This window comes from Sorex araneus, chromosome 11, assembly GCF_027595985.1.
Source record: "Sorex araneus isolate mSorAra2 chromosome 11, mSorAra2.pri, whole genome shotgun sequence".
Taxonomy (NCBI): domain Eukaryota; kingdom Metazoa; phylum Chordata; class Mammalia; order Eulipotyphla; family Soricidae; genus Sorex; species Sorex araneus.
Genome location: NC_073312.1, coordinates 29,330,658 through 29,347,887, shown reverse-complemented (window position 1 = coordinate 29,347,887; position 17,230 = coordinate 29,330,658). Strand labels below are relative to the sequence as shown.

The 17,230-nt window shown below is 46.6% G+C and overlaps 1 protein-coding gene across 1 annotated transcript in view; it reads right to left on the bottom strand.

Annotated features, from left to right (window-relative positions):
* ARHGAP19 (Rho GTPase activating protein 19) overlaps nucleotides 1-17,230 on the bottom strand; it is a 61,565-nt gene that overhangs the window by 4,476 nt on the left and 39,859 nt on the right. The window contains exons 7-11 of the mRNA XM_055119014.1: nucleotides 14,154-14,219; nucleotides 11,479-11,667; nucleotides 5,276-5,374; nucleotides 1,444-1,554; nucleotides 265-343 (exon numbers count right to left, since the gene is read on the bottom strand). Of these exons, the coding sequence (XP_054974989.1) occupies nucleotides 265-343; nucleotides 1,444-1,554; nucleotides 5,276-5,374; nucleotides 11,479-11,667; nucleotides 14,154-14,219 (544 nt within the window). The remainder of the gene's footprint in view (nucleotides 1-264; nucleotides 344-1,443; nucleotides 1,555-5,275; nucleotides 5,375-11,478; nucleotides 11,668-14,153; nucleotides 14,220-17,230) is intronic.

The window sequence follows — 17,230 nt, the reverse complement described above, 5'->3', positions numbered from 1 at the left end:
CCACTAAATGAACTCTAGGGCAAAAACCCTGGAACTAGGCCTGTAACTTCCACATCCTTCTGGGAATTCCAAAATGCTCCTGACAGACTAGAGGCAGAGAGGAGCGACACTAATTAAGAACAGAAAGGCACTGGTGTGGTACAAAGGACTCAAGTGCCAGCTTTGCATGCGGAAGCCCCAGGGTTGATTCCCAGCTCCACACAGTGCCCCACGCACTGCTGGGAGTATCAGAACAATCAAATGAGAACAGAGAAGCACAATTACCTTTCTTCCCCTCTTTCTTCCCTTCATACCATTTCAGTCTTGTTGGTGTCATTGTGACAGATGGAGAGTCAGGAAATAACTGTAACAAGAAAAATTTTAGAGTGGCTTATATGTTCTGATATCATTCCCACAGATAAACTTTACTGAGAGGAGTTCTTATCTTGTTCAGTCTCAACATGAAGAGTTTTGCTGGAACGAGTCAGAGGCAGAAGGGACAAGTACCACATGATCTCTCTCATACATGGAGAACAAAGAAACAGAGCGAGGGGATGACAGACAGCAGGAAGGGTGCTTGTCCCGCACACAGTCAACCCAGGTTCGATCCCTGGCATCCCATATGGTCTCCTGAGCCTACCAGGAGTGATCCCTGAGTGCAGAGCCAGGAGTAACCCCTGAGCCCCACCGGGTGTGATCCAAAATAACCCCCATCCAAATTTTTTTAACTTTATTTATTTGGGGGGGGTACACATGCTGGTGCTCAGGGGCTACTTACTGCTGGCTCTGTGATCAGGGCCGGGGGACCATCTGGGGTGCTGGAGAGCAAAACCAGGTCAGCCATGTGAAAGGCAAGTGTACTATTTAACCATTGTCCTATCTCTCTATCCCTAATTTCTTTTTTAAAGTGCTTCCTGATACTGATAAATTTATATCCTTAATCATACACAAACATACACACATACACATGTGTATATTATAAACTGATTATGTCACATGTCAATTAAAGTGGTCATTGCAGACCTAATAAGGGACCTGTGGCGGGGGTGGCCTGAGGACAGCCCTCAGGTAACCTGGTGCTACAGGCCTGCCTCAAACACCACCAGCCCCTCCCAACACCTTATTGATCCATTTCACTGCATTTGTCGTTTTCCTAATGACTGGCTCACTAGACTTCCTTCAACTCAAATGTGCTTGCAGGGCCAAGGTATAGCTCAGTGGTAGAGTACATACCTTGCATGTACAGTGGTCCTGAGTTCAATCCCCAGTACCAAGAAAAAAAAAAACTGTTGAATAAATCAAGGAAACTCTCAGAATGACAGTCATCATACACAAAAGGAATAATCAGAGCAAAGTAGAGCTGAATGGTTTGCAGAAACATAGAAAAACACGAGAATGTGTAAGAACATCCTTCCTTTCTAAATATGCACACACTGAGAGAAAAGTCCAGAGAACACCACCTACCAAGTTCATATTTTCCTTGCTGGATTGCTTCAGTTCTCCAAGAGCTACAGATTCTGGCGTTGGGCACTTGGGTTTCCTTTCTGACATCATGGGATTTCCCAGGACCTTCTTCTGTTTTAGAAAGAGAAAAACAATTGCTTTTAAAAACATCTACTGAGCTGAAGAAATAGTACAGCAAGTGAGGTGCCTGCCTTGCCCTGCAACCAGGTTTGACCCCCTGCATTCCCATACGGTCCTCAGCACTGCCAGGAATGATCAATCCCTGAGTACGAAGCCAGAAGTAAGCCCTGACCACCACCAGGTGTGGCCCCCACCCCCTGCAAAAAAAAAAAAAAAACAGAAATAAAAACATCTACTATGTGCATAGTCTGGCTATACTGATCTTCAAAACTACTTCTAGGTTCAGAAAAAAACTCGCTTTTTGATATATTCTGGGCCCAACCCCCAAGTCACTGTTGCTAGAGACCAAAGAGTGAGGAAGGAAGGGAGGGAGGAAGGGAGGAAGGAAGAACAAATGAATGAACCTAAGCGGCTGGAGAGAGAACATATGCTTTGCGTGCTGAGACCAGGATTCCAAACCTGGTCCGCATGAGCCCCTGGTGCTGAGAGACCCAGAGCACTGAACCAGGAGTAGCCCCTGAGCACCACTAGCTGTGGCCCCATAACTAAAATGAACAACAAAAACAAAAGCCAGAGCTTATGACCTTGCGTGAGGCAACCCTCTTCTCTTCCCTGGCTGAAACATTAGAAGCACTGTACATCCGACCTCAGCTAGCTACGGCAGGCCAATTACAGAGCACTTTAGAGACCATAAACAAAATGCCAGTTAGTTATGGTGCGATGATCCCCCCAAAGATGAGCTGTCCCTGCCAGCTGTTAGGCGCCCCCCTCCCCACCCCCACGCCTGTGGAGGGATCTTCATATAGGCCGTTCTGAAACTCCCCTCCCCTGTCATGCCCTCGCCCAGACTGTGTTTGCAGAAATTCTGAAGAGCTTCTAATACAGCCATGGGAGAGTAAAAGGCGTCTTGAAAGGGTCACATGACCACTCTGCCATCAGAGCAAGACTAAAAGCCCTTTCATCTCTGCACAGCGTAGACGCTGATGTGACTCACTGTAACAGCTGACAGCGGCCACTCTACCAGCTTTGGAGAAATCTTCCCTTTTTACCCTTAGAGAACAAATCTAGATTCCAAAAACAGACCATATCAAAGCATGTACATGAAACTCTATAATGTGGATATTAGCAGCAAAAAAAAGTCTAGTTTTATAAAGGATAAAAGAAAGGCAAATAAATCAAAGAGTGAAGACATAGAAATACTAGAAAAATAAGACCAGTACCTCTTACTTTCAAAAGACCAAGTGAAAAGTCTCTTCCTTTCAAAAGACTGCAAAACAGGGGTTGGAGAGATAGTATATCAGGTAGGGCATTTGCCTTGCATGCTCCTGACCTGGGTCCGATCCCAGCATCCCATATAGTCCTGTGAACACTGCCAGGAGCAATTTTTGAGCACAGAGCCAGAGAAGCCCTGAGCATTGCCAGGTGTGACCAAAAAACAAACAACAACTAAAATCAAAAGACTTTAAAGTAAAATGAACCAGGGCACTAGGAATCCTAGGACTGGCTGTAAAGCCTCCAGTGAATTCTTGTTGCATTTCTTTGAATAAAAGCTTCCCACAGGCAAAGCATGTGCTCAGTCTTTTAAGCGCTTTCTCTGGCCCCCAACAAGTTAAAAAAGCCATTTGATGAACTCCATTCTTCACTGAGTAGAAATCTAGAACAATGACCAGCTCACCATCTCTTCATTCACACTTTAACCCGCTGCTTTATACAATTTGTGAACATTTGTGTTTTAAAACACTTATACTGGGGGGCTGAAGCAACAGTACAGCTGGGTAAGGCATTCGCTCTGCATGCGCCTGGGTCCAATCCTCAGCATCCCACATGGTCTCCTGAGCACCATCAGGACAGATCCCTGAGCACAGAGCCAGGAGTAACCCCTAAGCATTGCCAGGTGTGTGCCAAAACACACACATACATACACACACACAATTAAATTTAAAAATAGGTAAAATGTTTATACTGGCAGAATGATACAATATTTTATAATTCTAAAATTCTAAATTCTCTTTCAGAAGAAAGAGTGGGCAGCCATCAAGAGGAGACTCTTTATTTACATTTCAATCAACAAATATCAATATATCTGGAACCAGGTGCAGAGGTGCTCACTGTGAAGATACAACCACACCATTTTACATTGTACTTTGGTTTGGGGGTTTTGTTTGTTGCTGTCGCAAGGATGAAACCCAGGGCCTCACACATGTCAGGCCCATGCTCTCTCACTGAGCCGCGTCCCCAGCCCTCCCATAGAACTTGGAACATCTGTTTGACTACTACACGGGGAGACACTCATTTGGCTGCCATCTTCCTTGTTATCAGGGCAGGGAAGCCAGAGGGAAGGACAGACTTGCAAATAAACTGGAGAGACAGCTGAGCAGGCTGAGCAACTGTCTCACCTGTGGAAGCCCAGGTCTGGCTCCAGCACTGCACGGTCCCCTGAGCACAGTCTGGGGAGACCCCCAAGCACTAAGCTGGAAGACGCTCCCGAGTACCAGTAAGTGCAGTCCCCACCAGCCCCCTGCCCTGCCCCCAAAATAAATTAAATAAAAAGAAACGCGGTGGGCGGAGTACATGCTGAGACACGGTGGGGGGGAGCGTGCGGAGCCCGAGCACTGTGTGCAGGAAACCCCGTCGTCAGCAGTGTTGTGAGCCAGGCTGCCTCGGGGGAGACGGGTGCAGACCCTGAGGAACTGCCGGACGAGGCACAGTGCTAACTGAACCTGGCCTTGCCAATGGACTTAAACCCCATCATCAAGTAACCTACTGCCACCTGATGGCGAGAGCCCTTAACTGCAAGTTCAGATTGTCCACAAAGACTTGAGCCCGCAGAGACCAGGGCAACACAGAGGACATACTGCATTTGTTTTAGAAAGAAGGTTTCTCGGGGGCTGGGGAGTTAACTCCAGGCAACAGCACCTGCTTGCATGTGTGAGGCCCTAAATTCAATCCCTGGGGTGATGCCCACCCACACCCCCAGCCCCAGGACAGCCAGTGAGTCCTAGGGTCCCAGAACCCCAGTGGACACAGCCCTGCAGGCCCACCGCACAGCTGCCCGGGCTGCCCCACATGGCCGGGCCCACTACCAACTCAGGCCTGAGTATCAGGAAGGCAAACACCGAAGAGCTCAGGTAGCACCCGCCTACTGATGGGAGGCCGCAAGCTCGATCCCCGGCATGCTGCTGGGCCCCTGCACCACAGCAGAGCTCAGCACAGAGGGCGCAGCCTCCCTGGGCGTTGCGGCCAAGTGCGGGGGAGCATGATTCGAGGAAGCTCAGACCTTGCTCAAAGCAAGTTATGAACAAAGGGACTGCGCTAGTGCAAGTAAGGACTGTTGTCAACGTCGGAAGAGAAGGAAGGGCCTTTGTGGCATTCATTCCACAGAGCCCTTTCTCTGATAAATACACAGTAAAACGATTTGAAAAAACGCAGCTTTCCACTTCCGTCTTCCTTCTCCCCTTACGAATGAATGCTCTTTTAGGACCCCCACAGAAGATGCATGAACACAGAAAATTGTTCATGTAAAGGAAAAACCAGACTTCAAGCCGTGAAGGATATGCCTGGCCAAGGTGAGGTCCTCCATTTGAGCCCCATCACCGGGAAGAGCGGCCCTGCACCCCCAAGCAAGGGTGCAAAAATAAATAAAAAAATAAAATAAAATGAAAAAAATAAAACTGAAGCCTGTGGAGTGGGAACAGGGAAAGCCGGGACCTACCTTAATAAGGCCACTGAAGGAGCGAGAGCGGGCTCTCTTCTGCACCCGGGGAGAGGACGGCTCCCGCCCTGGGGTTTGGGCTGCAGACTGCTTACGGAACTGAAAGAGGGAAGAGCGCTCTGTTAATATTCTCCCAACAAAAGGCAGGATACGTGACAATCGCAAGTACAACACATCATAGAAGTCAGTTCAATAAGTGAGTACAATCAGCAGCAAATCACAGAGGCAGAAATAAAGCTGTCAAAACCAAGTCAAGCTTGGTTTTGTTTGTTTGTTTGTTGTTTAGTGAAAAAAAATACTAAATTACCCTGAGGAGTATTTAATTTAAATTCAAAAGTACCAGGTCGGGTGGTGGGAGTGGGCATTGGAGCAACTGTACAGGAGGCAGGGCATTTGCCTTACATGCAGCCGAGCCGGCGTTCATCCCTGGCACTCCCAACTGTCTGCCAAGAGTGATCCCTGAGTGCGTAGCCAGCCCTAAGGACTGCCAGGTGCGGCCCAACAACCAAATAAATAAATGTGCTAACAACTGGGTCAAGAGATAGTACAGGGTGAAGGTGCCAGCCTTGCATGTTACTGACCAAGTTCAAACCCTGGCACTGCACGGGCCCAAAAGCATCGCGGGGTGTGACCCAAAAGAAAAAGAGATCAAATAAATCAGACCAAGTTTCTAGAATCAGACCCAGGGTCACAGCTTACCCTGTACCCTCGACACCTTGAGTTTGAGCTCCAGAACCCAGTAGGAAAAAAAAAGTTACAAAATTGGGTGAGAGAAACAGCTCAACAGCATGAGCGCACGCTCTGCACACAGGAGCCGGGGTTAGTCCTCAGCACCGCACGGTTCCCCACACCAGGGGGAAGCAAGTTCCAAGGATGGAGCCAGCAGAATCCCCCGAGCGGTGGCAGGTACTGAGGAAAACAACAGGGACTGAGTTTCTGGCATCAGACCTAGCAGCAGATAGGGAGAACTAGGGAACAGGAGGAATACAAGCAGCAAGACCCAGACTGTGAGGCACTGTGGATCCCTTCACAGAGGGCAAAGCGAGAAAGGAGAGAGAATACGTATATGCTTGTTTAAATGCAATGTGGTATCTTGGACTACTTCCTGGCACTGAAAAGTTTTAGTGGAAAAACTGGCCAACTCTGAATAAGTCTAAATAAACTAATAGTAGTTTACCATGTTATTTTTTTTTCAGTTTTGACAATGCTAATTGAGAAAGATCTGAGTGAAGACTATATGGCAATTCTCTATTATCTTTATAATTTTTCTCTAAACCTAAATCATCTCTAATTTAAAAGTTCATTAAAACAAATGCTGGCAATTTTGTTTGCTTTGCTTTCTGGATCCGCCCAGAGGTGCTCCAGGAAACAGCCCCACCCTGGTGCTCAGGAGTAACTCGTGGTGATGGTCAGGGGACCACAAGGTGCCAACCTGGCATGCAAAGCATGTGCTCGACCCATGGAGTTCTTTCTCTCTCCAGCCAATCTTAAAGAGTACTAGGGGGAGCCTGGCGAATAAATCAGGCGAATAAATTCAAGTCCTGACAAGATGTAATGGGACCCAAAGTTTCTTACTGGGGTTCTCATTTGTTGAAACAAAAGCAGAGCCTTTTCCCCAAAGGAGGAGTTTCCATGCTACCCATTCTTTGTCAATTTTAACCCAAAGAGGAGAATTCTTCTTTCCTGAATCGTTGCACCTTCCTGAAAATGCCTTTTAGCTGCTGTATAGGCTCTTCTTGGGGTAAATTTAAAAAGTTTAAAGAGAATAATGTCAAAGACAAGGAGTCAATGGGCACATACCTCCTTTCTTTAAAAAAAATAACTGTGCCCGATTCATAGGTCCAGGAAGACCAGATTGAGATCTGATGTGAGTAATGAAAACAGGTTCAGAGTGCTTTTGTAAAAGAGCCTGTTGCTGCTGAAGCAATTGTTGAACTATAGTATTTGGGGCATTTAAAGAAATAATCACTGTACCAGGGAAGAGACCAACCACATAAACTGAGTCTGAGACGATATTAGCAGGCCCTGGCATATCATCGCCTGATTTGACCCTCAGACTGTCGGGAGACTTAAACCCTCCAAACTCCAGTGCCAAGCCATCATCAAACTGATTTCAGTTGGGAGTCACAAGGAAAGCAGAGGAGGAGCCAGCGTCAGAGGACCTGCAGAAAAAGGCATCTAGCTCCTTTCACATACCATGAGGTCACGTTAAGAACACGCCGTAAACCCCTCTTTCACAGGCTGTGGATTGGACAATGCCAGGACCCCCTCTGGATTAACAATTCCTTACTTTTACTCTCCCCTTGGAATGAACTCACAGGTGCCTCAGTTCCCAAAGGAGGAAGAGATGACTTTTAATAGGAACCCCTTTTCATTTCTCTCTAGGATATCCCTTTGCACCACAGCCCCCCCCCCAATCTCTTTCTCTGCCCCCAGACATGGAGATGTACCAAACCCCAATACTCAAAACCTCTGATAACTTAAGAAAGTGTTTTTTCTCAAACATGACCTAGGTCTCACACCTATGGCTGCCAGTGAAGCTGACCAGAGAATGGCAGCATTCCCCTGCTGAAGGACTCCTGACAGAAGGTGTGATGCTCCTGCTCCAGTGCTCCCAGAAGTACATCGGACTCCTAATAGTTGCTCTTCTGGTACTCACTGCTATGACCACTATTGCTGTTGCTGGAACTCTTCAAACTTTGATCCCAACACATGATTTCTTCAAGAAAATGACTAAATTGACTCTCATCATGCCAGGACAGGGCAGGACCATGGGACACTTTACAACAAGACTGCTCTGGGCTCAGGGGCGGTTTCAAGTTTTAGAACAACAAATGGGACTGTTTTGTGATTGGAATTGTTCCTCTCTCTATTTCAAATGTTTGTGTTCTTGTAACAGAAAAGGAGGAGATGTAGGATTACACTGGCTTGTCCTTCCTTTGCTGCAAGGTGCTTAGGGCTACTGGGTGACGCCCATCGCCGTGTGCTGTGTGACCCCTCCTCTACTCGCTTCCCCTCTCTGTTAATCACCTAGATCTCCAAATCAGACTCTGGGACCTGTAAGATCAATCTTCTAAGGACCCTGAATTTTGCATTTGTAAGTGAAATATTGCTTATCTCTTTCCCTTATGTCCTTTGCAAGTTTTACTTAGAGCAATGTTCTTTTTATGTAGACATAGCAAGATAGTTGGTGCTTTGCTTTTGTAACTTGGGGGGTCAATTGACTCCAAATAACATTTACTCATGGGCATCAGTTCCCCTTAGTTCCTACCACCCCAAGGCAGGGTCCTGACGAAGGGACTGAATGGACCCAGGGCATGCTGTAAGCTGTAAGCTATCCTGGCATGGAATGGGACAGGCCAAGCACCATAATACTTAACTATAAGTTAAGAGCACAGTCATGGATAAATTCTGCCATGGTCCAAAGAGAAACAACTGGACAAGGACCCTGCATAGGGTTAGAAAGGGCTCGTCTGGCCTGAGCACTATAGTCTGGGATCTATAGCAAGATGTCCTCAGGAGAGCCACCCTATAAGTTCAATGCATCTCTTACTGAGTCCATACAAAATGACTAATACTAAGAAGTAGAATTAAGATTTGCACAGCAAGCTATCCATGGTGTATTTGATATGCCAAAAACAGTAACAATAATGGGTCTCATTCCCCTGACCCTGAAAGAGCCTCCAATATGACAGCATTGGGAAAGATGAGTAAGGAAAGGCTGCTAAAATCTCAGGGCTGGGACGAATGGAATCGCTATTGGCTCAAGTAAATCGATGAACAACGGGATAACAGTGGTACAGTGAAACAGGGGGAGCCTGGACTGATAGTACAGCAGGTAAGACACTGGCCTTGCATGTGGCATCCCCAGCACCCCATATGGATGGTACGCTGAGCCCCGCCAGGAGTGATCCGAGCACAGAGCCAGGAATAAGCCCTGAGCACTGCCAGACGTGGCCCCAAAGCAAGAAGGGAAAAGTCAGGGAAGTAAGAAAGGAAACAGCTGTGCAACACTGGTGGCCTAACTGCAGCAGGGGCAGCCCACACAAGACAAATATGTAACAGGTGCAGCCAAAGAAAAGAAAAATGTATACTGATACATACTTATTAAATTTTAAAAAGGGGTGACACTCTTTGGGCATGCACATCAGAAATAATGTACAAAATTAAAAAGACATATAAGCAAAAAATGTATATACTAAGAAGTGACCTAGTTCCTTGGCCCCAAAATAGGAGATTTTAACTTTATTCATGCTCTTCTGGAGGTTAAAATGCCCCTACAGTGAGTATTATTTTTTATAATCAGGAGGAAACTCTAGAAAATAAAAAATTATGATTTTTTTCAAAACAAAATGGCAGTAATTTAAATGTTTAAGGTTGCTACATGCACAAGAAAATGCTTATGATGCAATGTTTAGTAGAAAAATGGAGCAATAACAATAGTATATGTGGTATGATCATAACTCTGTAAAAATATAAAAATATATTCACATTGGAGCCGGAGAGATAGTACAGCGGGTAAGGCACCTGACTGCATACAGCCAACCTGGGTTCGATCCCCAGCATCCCAAATGGTACCCTAAGCCCACCAAGAGTGATTCCTGAGCACTGCCTGGTGTAGCCAAAAACAAACAAACAAATATATATACATTTTTTGCTTTTTTGTATGACTATATAATTCATATATATATTTATATACAAAAGAGAAATACTCAAAATATAAGCAACTGGTGAGTATTTTCTTTTCTTATTTTTCTCTAGAATTTCTTATTTTTCTAATATGAGAAAAAGTTCTAGGGTTACAGCCAAGTCTTCCTCCGGGTCGCTCCCCGAGACGCCGGGACCCGCAGAGCCCCTCTGTGCAGCACGTGCCGAGCCATCAGGGGAGCCTGGGGGCTGTCCCCATCATCGGCACACTGAGCTAGCTTGCCAGTCTCTCCCAAGGAACTCTTTCATTAAAAGCAGCTCAGCTCAGGCCCAGGGAGGGTGCTCATGTTTTGCATGTGGGTTCAATGTCCATCACCAAAAGGTCCCCTAGGCACTGCCAAGGAATGACCCCAGCGCCACACCAAGGTGGGTAGCTCTTCAGCACAGCCATGGGTAGGGAAGCAGCTGAGCACTTATTTATATTTGGACCTACACCTGAGATTATGTATAAATATAAATAAATAAAAGCAAATACTTATCCCTAAAATGAACGCAGGTGATTAAGCCCGGTCAGCTAAGACCAAAATTGGTTGAAGATCAAATACATTTTCTGAGAAAGAAACTCACCAAGTCATCAGAATTTACTTTAGCAAGAATTTGAGTCTCAAAATGGCAAATGAGAAGTTTAGTTTTGTTCCCAGAGTTCCAAAGAAAACCCAGTTAGCCACTAGGATTCCTATTTCAGTACCCGACTAGCGACTTGGTTCTGTGTGCTCTGACTCCAAAGAAGCCCTGTGTACGAGCTAGCGCTGCGCCCTGCCCTGCCAGCAGATCCCCTCTCTTCTTTACAACCACAGAGCACCAACGTCACAATTACCACTTTACAAACTAGAAGACTGCAATTCGGGAGGCTAAGCTGTTTGCCAAGAAGGCTGAAGGGTTGAAGCTTTGCGACGTGTAACTGCGGGTTCTCTCTCAGCACACTCGTTACATGAACAAAATTAGAGAAACTCTAACCCCACCTGGATCCCTATTTAAAGCTAAAAATTCCATCGCGCCCCCCCCCCTTCTCTCTCCAAAAGGCACTAGTGCAAAGTTTGCTACTGGGGCCACAGAGACAAGTTTACTTTCCTGGATGAGCAAAAATGAAATGAGGAACGAGGGTCAGAGAGGGGCTGAGGAGCTTGCTTTGCACATGGCTGCCCCCAATTCCATCCCAGGAACTGCACCTGAGCACTTCTGGGGGCGGGGGCCAAGCACCAAAGGATGCAGCCCCCACAAAAGGAAAAATAAAATGTTCCTAGGGGAGAGGGGGTGGAGCGCAGTGACCGAACTCAGGGTCTCGAAGGTGCAAAGCTTATGTTGCTACTGCTGAGCTTTCCCCAGCCGAAATGAGATTCTGAGGGGGTGACAGGATGGACAGAACACACACAGCGGTGCAGTGACAGTGCTCTGGGGTGGACCCTGAGACCTGGGACCACACCCAGGCCTCCTGCCCGCCCTGAGAGGCCTCACGGGACTCCGGGTCACCTCCTTGAGACCCCCACCCCGGGCACCTGTCTGATGAGCTGCTTCTTCTTCGCGGACTCTGGCATGCCGTGGACGTGCTGGAACAGCTCCCGCAGCGCCGCCTCTGTGCGCTGCTGTGTCTCCTCTCGGGAGTAGGAATCCAGCTGGTTCCGTCTCTGAGGCCTTGCCAGCTGGAAGGACTTTGTATGACAAGAAACTGTCAGATCAAGATCATCCTAGAGAACAAACGGAAATGAATTAGTACACCCTGCCAGCTTTCCTTTCGGGTTCCCACAACCCGGGAACAAAAGCGGAGAGGGTGCGAAGGAACATGGCGACGTGGCGTACTCTTCTCCGGGACAGAAAAATCTAAATATTATCATCAGATAAAGAGAAAGCAAATAATTACAGACTGCATTAGCAGCTCACTCCCATGACCTGCCCAGGGAACCTAACTTCATTCAGAATATCACCCCTAGAAGCTCTTCGGGTTTAGAGAGCTCAGTTTTCAAAGTATCTTCTAATCTCATATAATTCTCACTCTTGCCTCACCTCTAAGTTAAGCAAGGAAAGTATCATTCCCATTGGACAGAAGGAAAAAGGCAAGTTTAAGCTATAATTTTAAAGTCATCTAAATGACAACTAAAGTGGCAGGCCATCTTGGAGCCCCCGTGTCCTAGTTCCTGATGGCAACCTTCCCCACACAGAGCAACGGGACATGACAGCTACAAGGTGGTGGCAGAGGAACAATGAAAAACCACACTGCCTGGGGCCAGTGCCGTAGTACAGAGGGTAGTAAGGCCTTTGTCTTGCACCAGCTGATGCAGGTTTGATCCCAGCGTCCCACGTGGTCACCCAAGCACCGCCTGGAGTCATTCCTGCGTGCAGAGCCTGGAGTAACCCCTGGGCACCACGGGGTACGGCCTAAAAAGGGGGAAAAAAAGAAAAAAGAAAAACCACTCTCCTTGGTGCCGCAGATATAGGACAGGCCTTAAGCCTTGGTTCAATCCCTGGCACCACATCCGGTCCCCCAAGCACCGCCAGGAGTGATCCCTAGCACAGAGCCAGGAGTAGGTCCTGAGCACAGAGGTGGCCCAAAAAAAAACAAGAGAGGAAAAAGAAAAAAAGCCACTCTGCAGTTTGACTGGTTGAGAGGACTCTCTTCCTAAAAAATAAATCAATAAATAAAATTTAAAAAGGCTCTCTTCCTGGTCACAGATATTCGCTACCTTCCAAACAGAAACAAAACTGAGCAGGAAAGGTAACATACAATGACAGTTTGATCCTGAGCACAACAGAAATAGATTTTATTTTTAATGCTTGTGAAGGTTTTTTTTTTTAATTTTTCGCCTCTACTCCCCTCCTCCATTTACCTGTATTCCCTCCCCTCACCCCTGTAGCTGATGTTGCCATGACAACAGGCTGTGGTGTGCACATGTCTTTCAGCAGTGATGCCTGCTCAGGGCACAGCGTAACCCTGGGATTTGAACTCAGGGTGATCCTCTCGCAAGGCCGGCATCTAAGCTACCAAGCTACTTCTCGAGGCCCCCAAAACTTCTGCCTTTAAAATCAATAATCATGCGCCATCTCACTAATAAGCGTCACACATTTGCTCTCTAAGCTCATGTGGCCGCAAGTTTTTCTGCCATCTGATGGTGTTCCTGCTGAGCCTGAAATACCAATGAAACACAGAGCTGTACTTTCATTCCCAGAAAACTTTTGTTTTGTTTCTGTTTTGGGACACGCCTATCAGTCCTCAGGGGAGATTCCTGGCTCTGCACTCGGCAGTGACCCCTGGTGGTGCTCAGGGGACCGTATGTGGTGCTGAGGATTTGAACTGTGGTGGGTGAGACTCCAGGAGCGCCTTAACCCCTGTACCAGCTCTCCACCCTTGTAGAAAACGTTTGCTAAATACAGATGGTATCAAATACTGTAAGTGCCAAAGGCTTTATGAGCAAGCTTATGCTAGCAATTCTCTACCAGTGGAGCTCTTACATGGGACAGACAAGACAATGTGTGGTGGCTTGTGGAGGGACCACGCCTGGGAGGGCTCGAGGGACATACTTCGTCATCTTCCCAGCCTCTGCAGAGGCATTTTTATTTCAACATATGACCCTTATTCATTATTGTTTTTAGGCCACACTTGGTGTGGTGCTCAGAGGCTACTCCCCACTCAGTTTTTAGGAATCTCCTGGGTCTCCCACATGCAATGGATCACACCATCCCTCTGAGCTCTCCTCAATCCGTAACATCAAACTTTCAGGGGCTGGAGCCATAGCACAGCGGGTAGGGTGTTTTGCCTTGCATGCAGCCGACCCAGGTTCAATTCCCAGCATCCCAATTGGTCCCCTGAGCACTGCCAGGAGTAATTCGTGAGTGCATAAGCCAGGAGTAACCCCTGTGCATCGCCGGGTGTGACCCAAAAAGCAAAATGAAAAAAAACCTTTCTTCTCAGTCTTCCCTTATCCAAAAATGACAAGATAATTTCAAATTACAGTACTAAATACATTTCATTTTTCATGGATTTACTTTTATTTCATATAAAAAAGTAAATTCTCTGTCTCTTCTCTCTCTCCCTCCCCCTCTTTTTCTCTCCCCCTCTCTTTCCCTCCCCCTCTCTCTCTCCCTCCCCTCCCCCTTCCACTCCCTCTCCCCTCCCCCTCCCCCTCCCTCTCCTCCTTCAACAGAATTATCTGAACTAAGAGCAATTTCCTATCCTCACCTTTGATGCTTGAGTTCTGGAGTTCAAATAGTGTAATCTGGCACATTCCCGAATGTAAGCAGGAGCCTGTGCAGGATATAACAGAAAGCAAAAACCAGTGGTTAATGGTATCTAAAATCTTTTCAGGCCACACAAACAATGGTTTCCAAAAGAACAGCTTTTTTGTGAACCTGCCTCCCAGAAAAACATCCCATCCCATTTCATAGTTTCCACCAAAAACAGATATGTATAAATTCTAATGGGAAAACTCTAAGACACCATCATACTATTTCTATTTTATTTATGTAATTGTTGTTGTTCTGGCCACACCTGGAGGTACTCAGTATTTACTCCTGTCTGCACTCAGGAATCACTCCTCATGGTGCTGGGGGGACCATCTGGGGTGCTGGGGATCGAACTCAGCTCGGCTACGTGCAAGGCAAGCGCCTACCTGCTGCACCATCTCTCTGGCGCCCTGTAATTTAAGTTTTAACAAAAAACTTTCCTCCAGGGGGCTGCAGTGATAGTACAGTGTGTGGGGTGCCTCGCATGCAGCAGGTCCAGGTCTGACCCCCAGCACCCGATGTGGTCACCCAGGCCCCCGCCAGGGTTCATCCCTGAGTACAGAGCCAGAAGGAAGCCCTGAGCACTGCAGGGTGAGGCCCAAAAACAAACAAAAAGTTCCTCTAGACAAGAATGATAGAATCCATACTACCTAATCTGTAAACTTTAAACAGGGCCAGAGAGATAGTTCAGGGGTAAGGTGCTTGCCTTGCACAGGGCTGACCCCAGTTCAGTATCTGGAAATGCAAGTGGACTCCCACCACTCTAGGAGTGATCCTGAAGTACAGAGCCAGAAGTGAGCCCCGAATACCGCTAGGGTACCGCCCCAAACCCCCTCCCTCACCTCTCAAAAGAATCTTTTGGTGGCCAAGAAGATGGGCTGGAGCATGAACAGAAGCCCCAGGGTCAATCCTGCTTGCATAGTCCCTGCACTCTGCCTGGGGTGACGCTGGAGCACTGATCATGGAGGAGCTCCTGGAACCCCTAGGTGTGGCACTGAAACCAAATCCAAATCCAAAACATTCTTCTGCCTATTCTCCTGTATCTACAGCTCCAATTAACTTGTTGAGATCCTGACTTGAGCCATGGGCCCTAATCTACCCCATGACCTAGTAAGTAAAAGATTCTGAAATTAATCTACTCTTTGACCTAGTAAGTCAAAGACTCTGAAATGAAAGTTACTTAACTCTAAATCCTGGATTGCCAACCCATGAGTAAATCCCAGGGCAGCCTCCGCGATGACACCCTGCATCGCCCCCTTTTCTTGAGTGTGGGTCGGACTTGGGTCTTGCACCCAACCAATGCTGGGAACTGAAGTCACTGCTGTGATAATCAGGTGACACCATGAGGGCTGAGGTGCTGCTACAGCACAACCACAATTAGTTTATGAGACATGTATGCATGTACATAAGTATGTATTTGCGCGCGCGCACACACACACACACACACACACACACACACACACACACATGTATGGCTTCATCTTCATCTTAGCCCATACTGAAAAACCCTATTGCTGACTTTGAATTAAATTGCTGTGATGTGAGCAGGGGAGAAAAAAAAAAACTATTTAATAATATAAATCAGAAGTAGCAAGCACAATTAGGCAAGAAAAAAGTAATAAATCCAAATCAGAAAGAAAGAAGTAAAATCATCTCAAGATTCTCTGCAGATGACATGAGACTGTCATTTTCCAACCTGATAATTTGCTGCCAATAAAACTCTTTCTCGACCTGTGAGTATGATGTCTCTCATTTGATTGGTCCTCAAGTGGCTGTGGAACCAAACCATCACAACTACAAAACGATCTTATATGTAGAAAACTCTTAATTTAGAGAGAAATTATTAGAACTCAGAAAGAAATTCAGCAAAGCAGTATGAAAAAGTCAACACATAAAAATCTACTGTACCTCTAAGCACTACGAATGAACAATTCAAAAGCAAACTGCATGAGGGAACTGGCTCAAAGGGCAAGAGTGCATGCTTAGCACGCAGGAAGCCTGGGTTCAGTCCCTGGCACCATGTTTTCCCAGCACCCGTGGGAGGGACCTCAAGTACCAAGCCAGGACTAGCCACTGAGCACTGCAAGGTGTGGCCCAACACCCCTAACCACCACCACCACAAAAAAAAAAAAAAGGAAATTAATAAAACAATTCCAGAGTACAGCTGGGAGTGGCCTCCACAATTCTAAGTCTTTGTATCGGGAAGACCTTATCTCTTTAACTCATTAACTTTTACCCATAGAGAAGGAAAACAGGTAGCAAAGCAGGGAGCCCTAGTCTGCGGTGCCTTCCTTGGAGAGCTCTTTTTTGTTATTGCTGTTGGGGATGGTGGGGTTGCTGGGTTGTGTTTTTTTTCCTTTTAGTTGAGATTCTGTGGTTTATAGTGCTACTGATGATGATTTCTCATGAACATAATTCCAACACCATAGCCCTTACCTCCTGGAGGTCTCTTAGCTCCTCCTAACTGACCAATACATCTCTGTCTGTCTCTCTGTCTCTATTTCTCCCTGTCTCTGTCTCTCTCCCTCTTATTCCCTCTCTCTCCCTCTCTCTCTCTCACACATGGACATTCTACTGTGACCCTACCATATCATATTATCTGAAAAGGCATTAATATTTGGAATACTAAAGAACTCCTAGAATTCAATAACAAATAAAACTCAAAAATAAGCAAAGGGGAAAAAATGCTAGAGATGTAGTTCAGTGGTAGAGCACTTGCCTTGCACATGTGAGATATGTATGCACACAGGCCCTGGGCTTCATCAATAGTCCCCAAAGGTAACAATATTTTTGAATAAAAATGTTTTCAGGGCATTAGTACAGTGGGTAGGGAGTTTGCCCTGCACACACTGACCTGAGCTAAATTCCCAGCATCCTATATGGACCCCTGAGCATGCCAGGAGTGATTCCTGAGCACAGAGTCAAGAGTACACTCTGAGCATTGTCAGATGTGGCCCAAAAACAAAACAAAAAATTTTCAAATAATATATACAACTAGTCATAAGCATATAAAAAGATGCCCAGCATCATGTA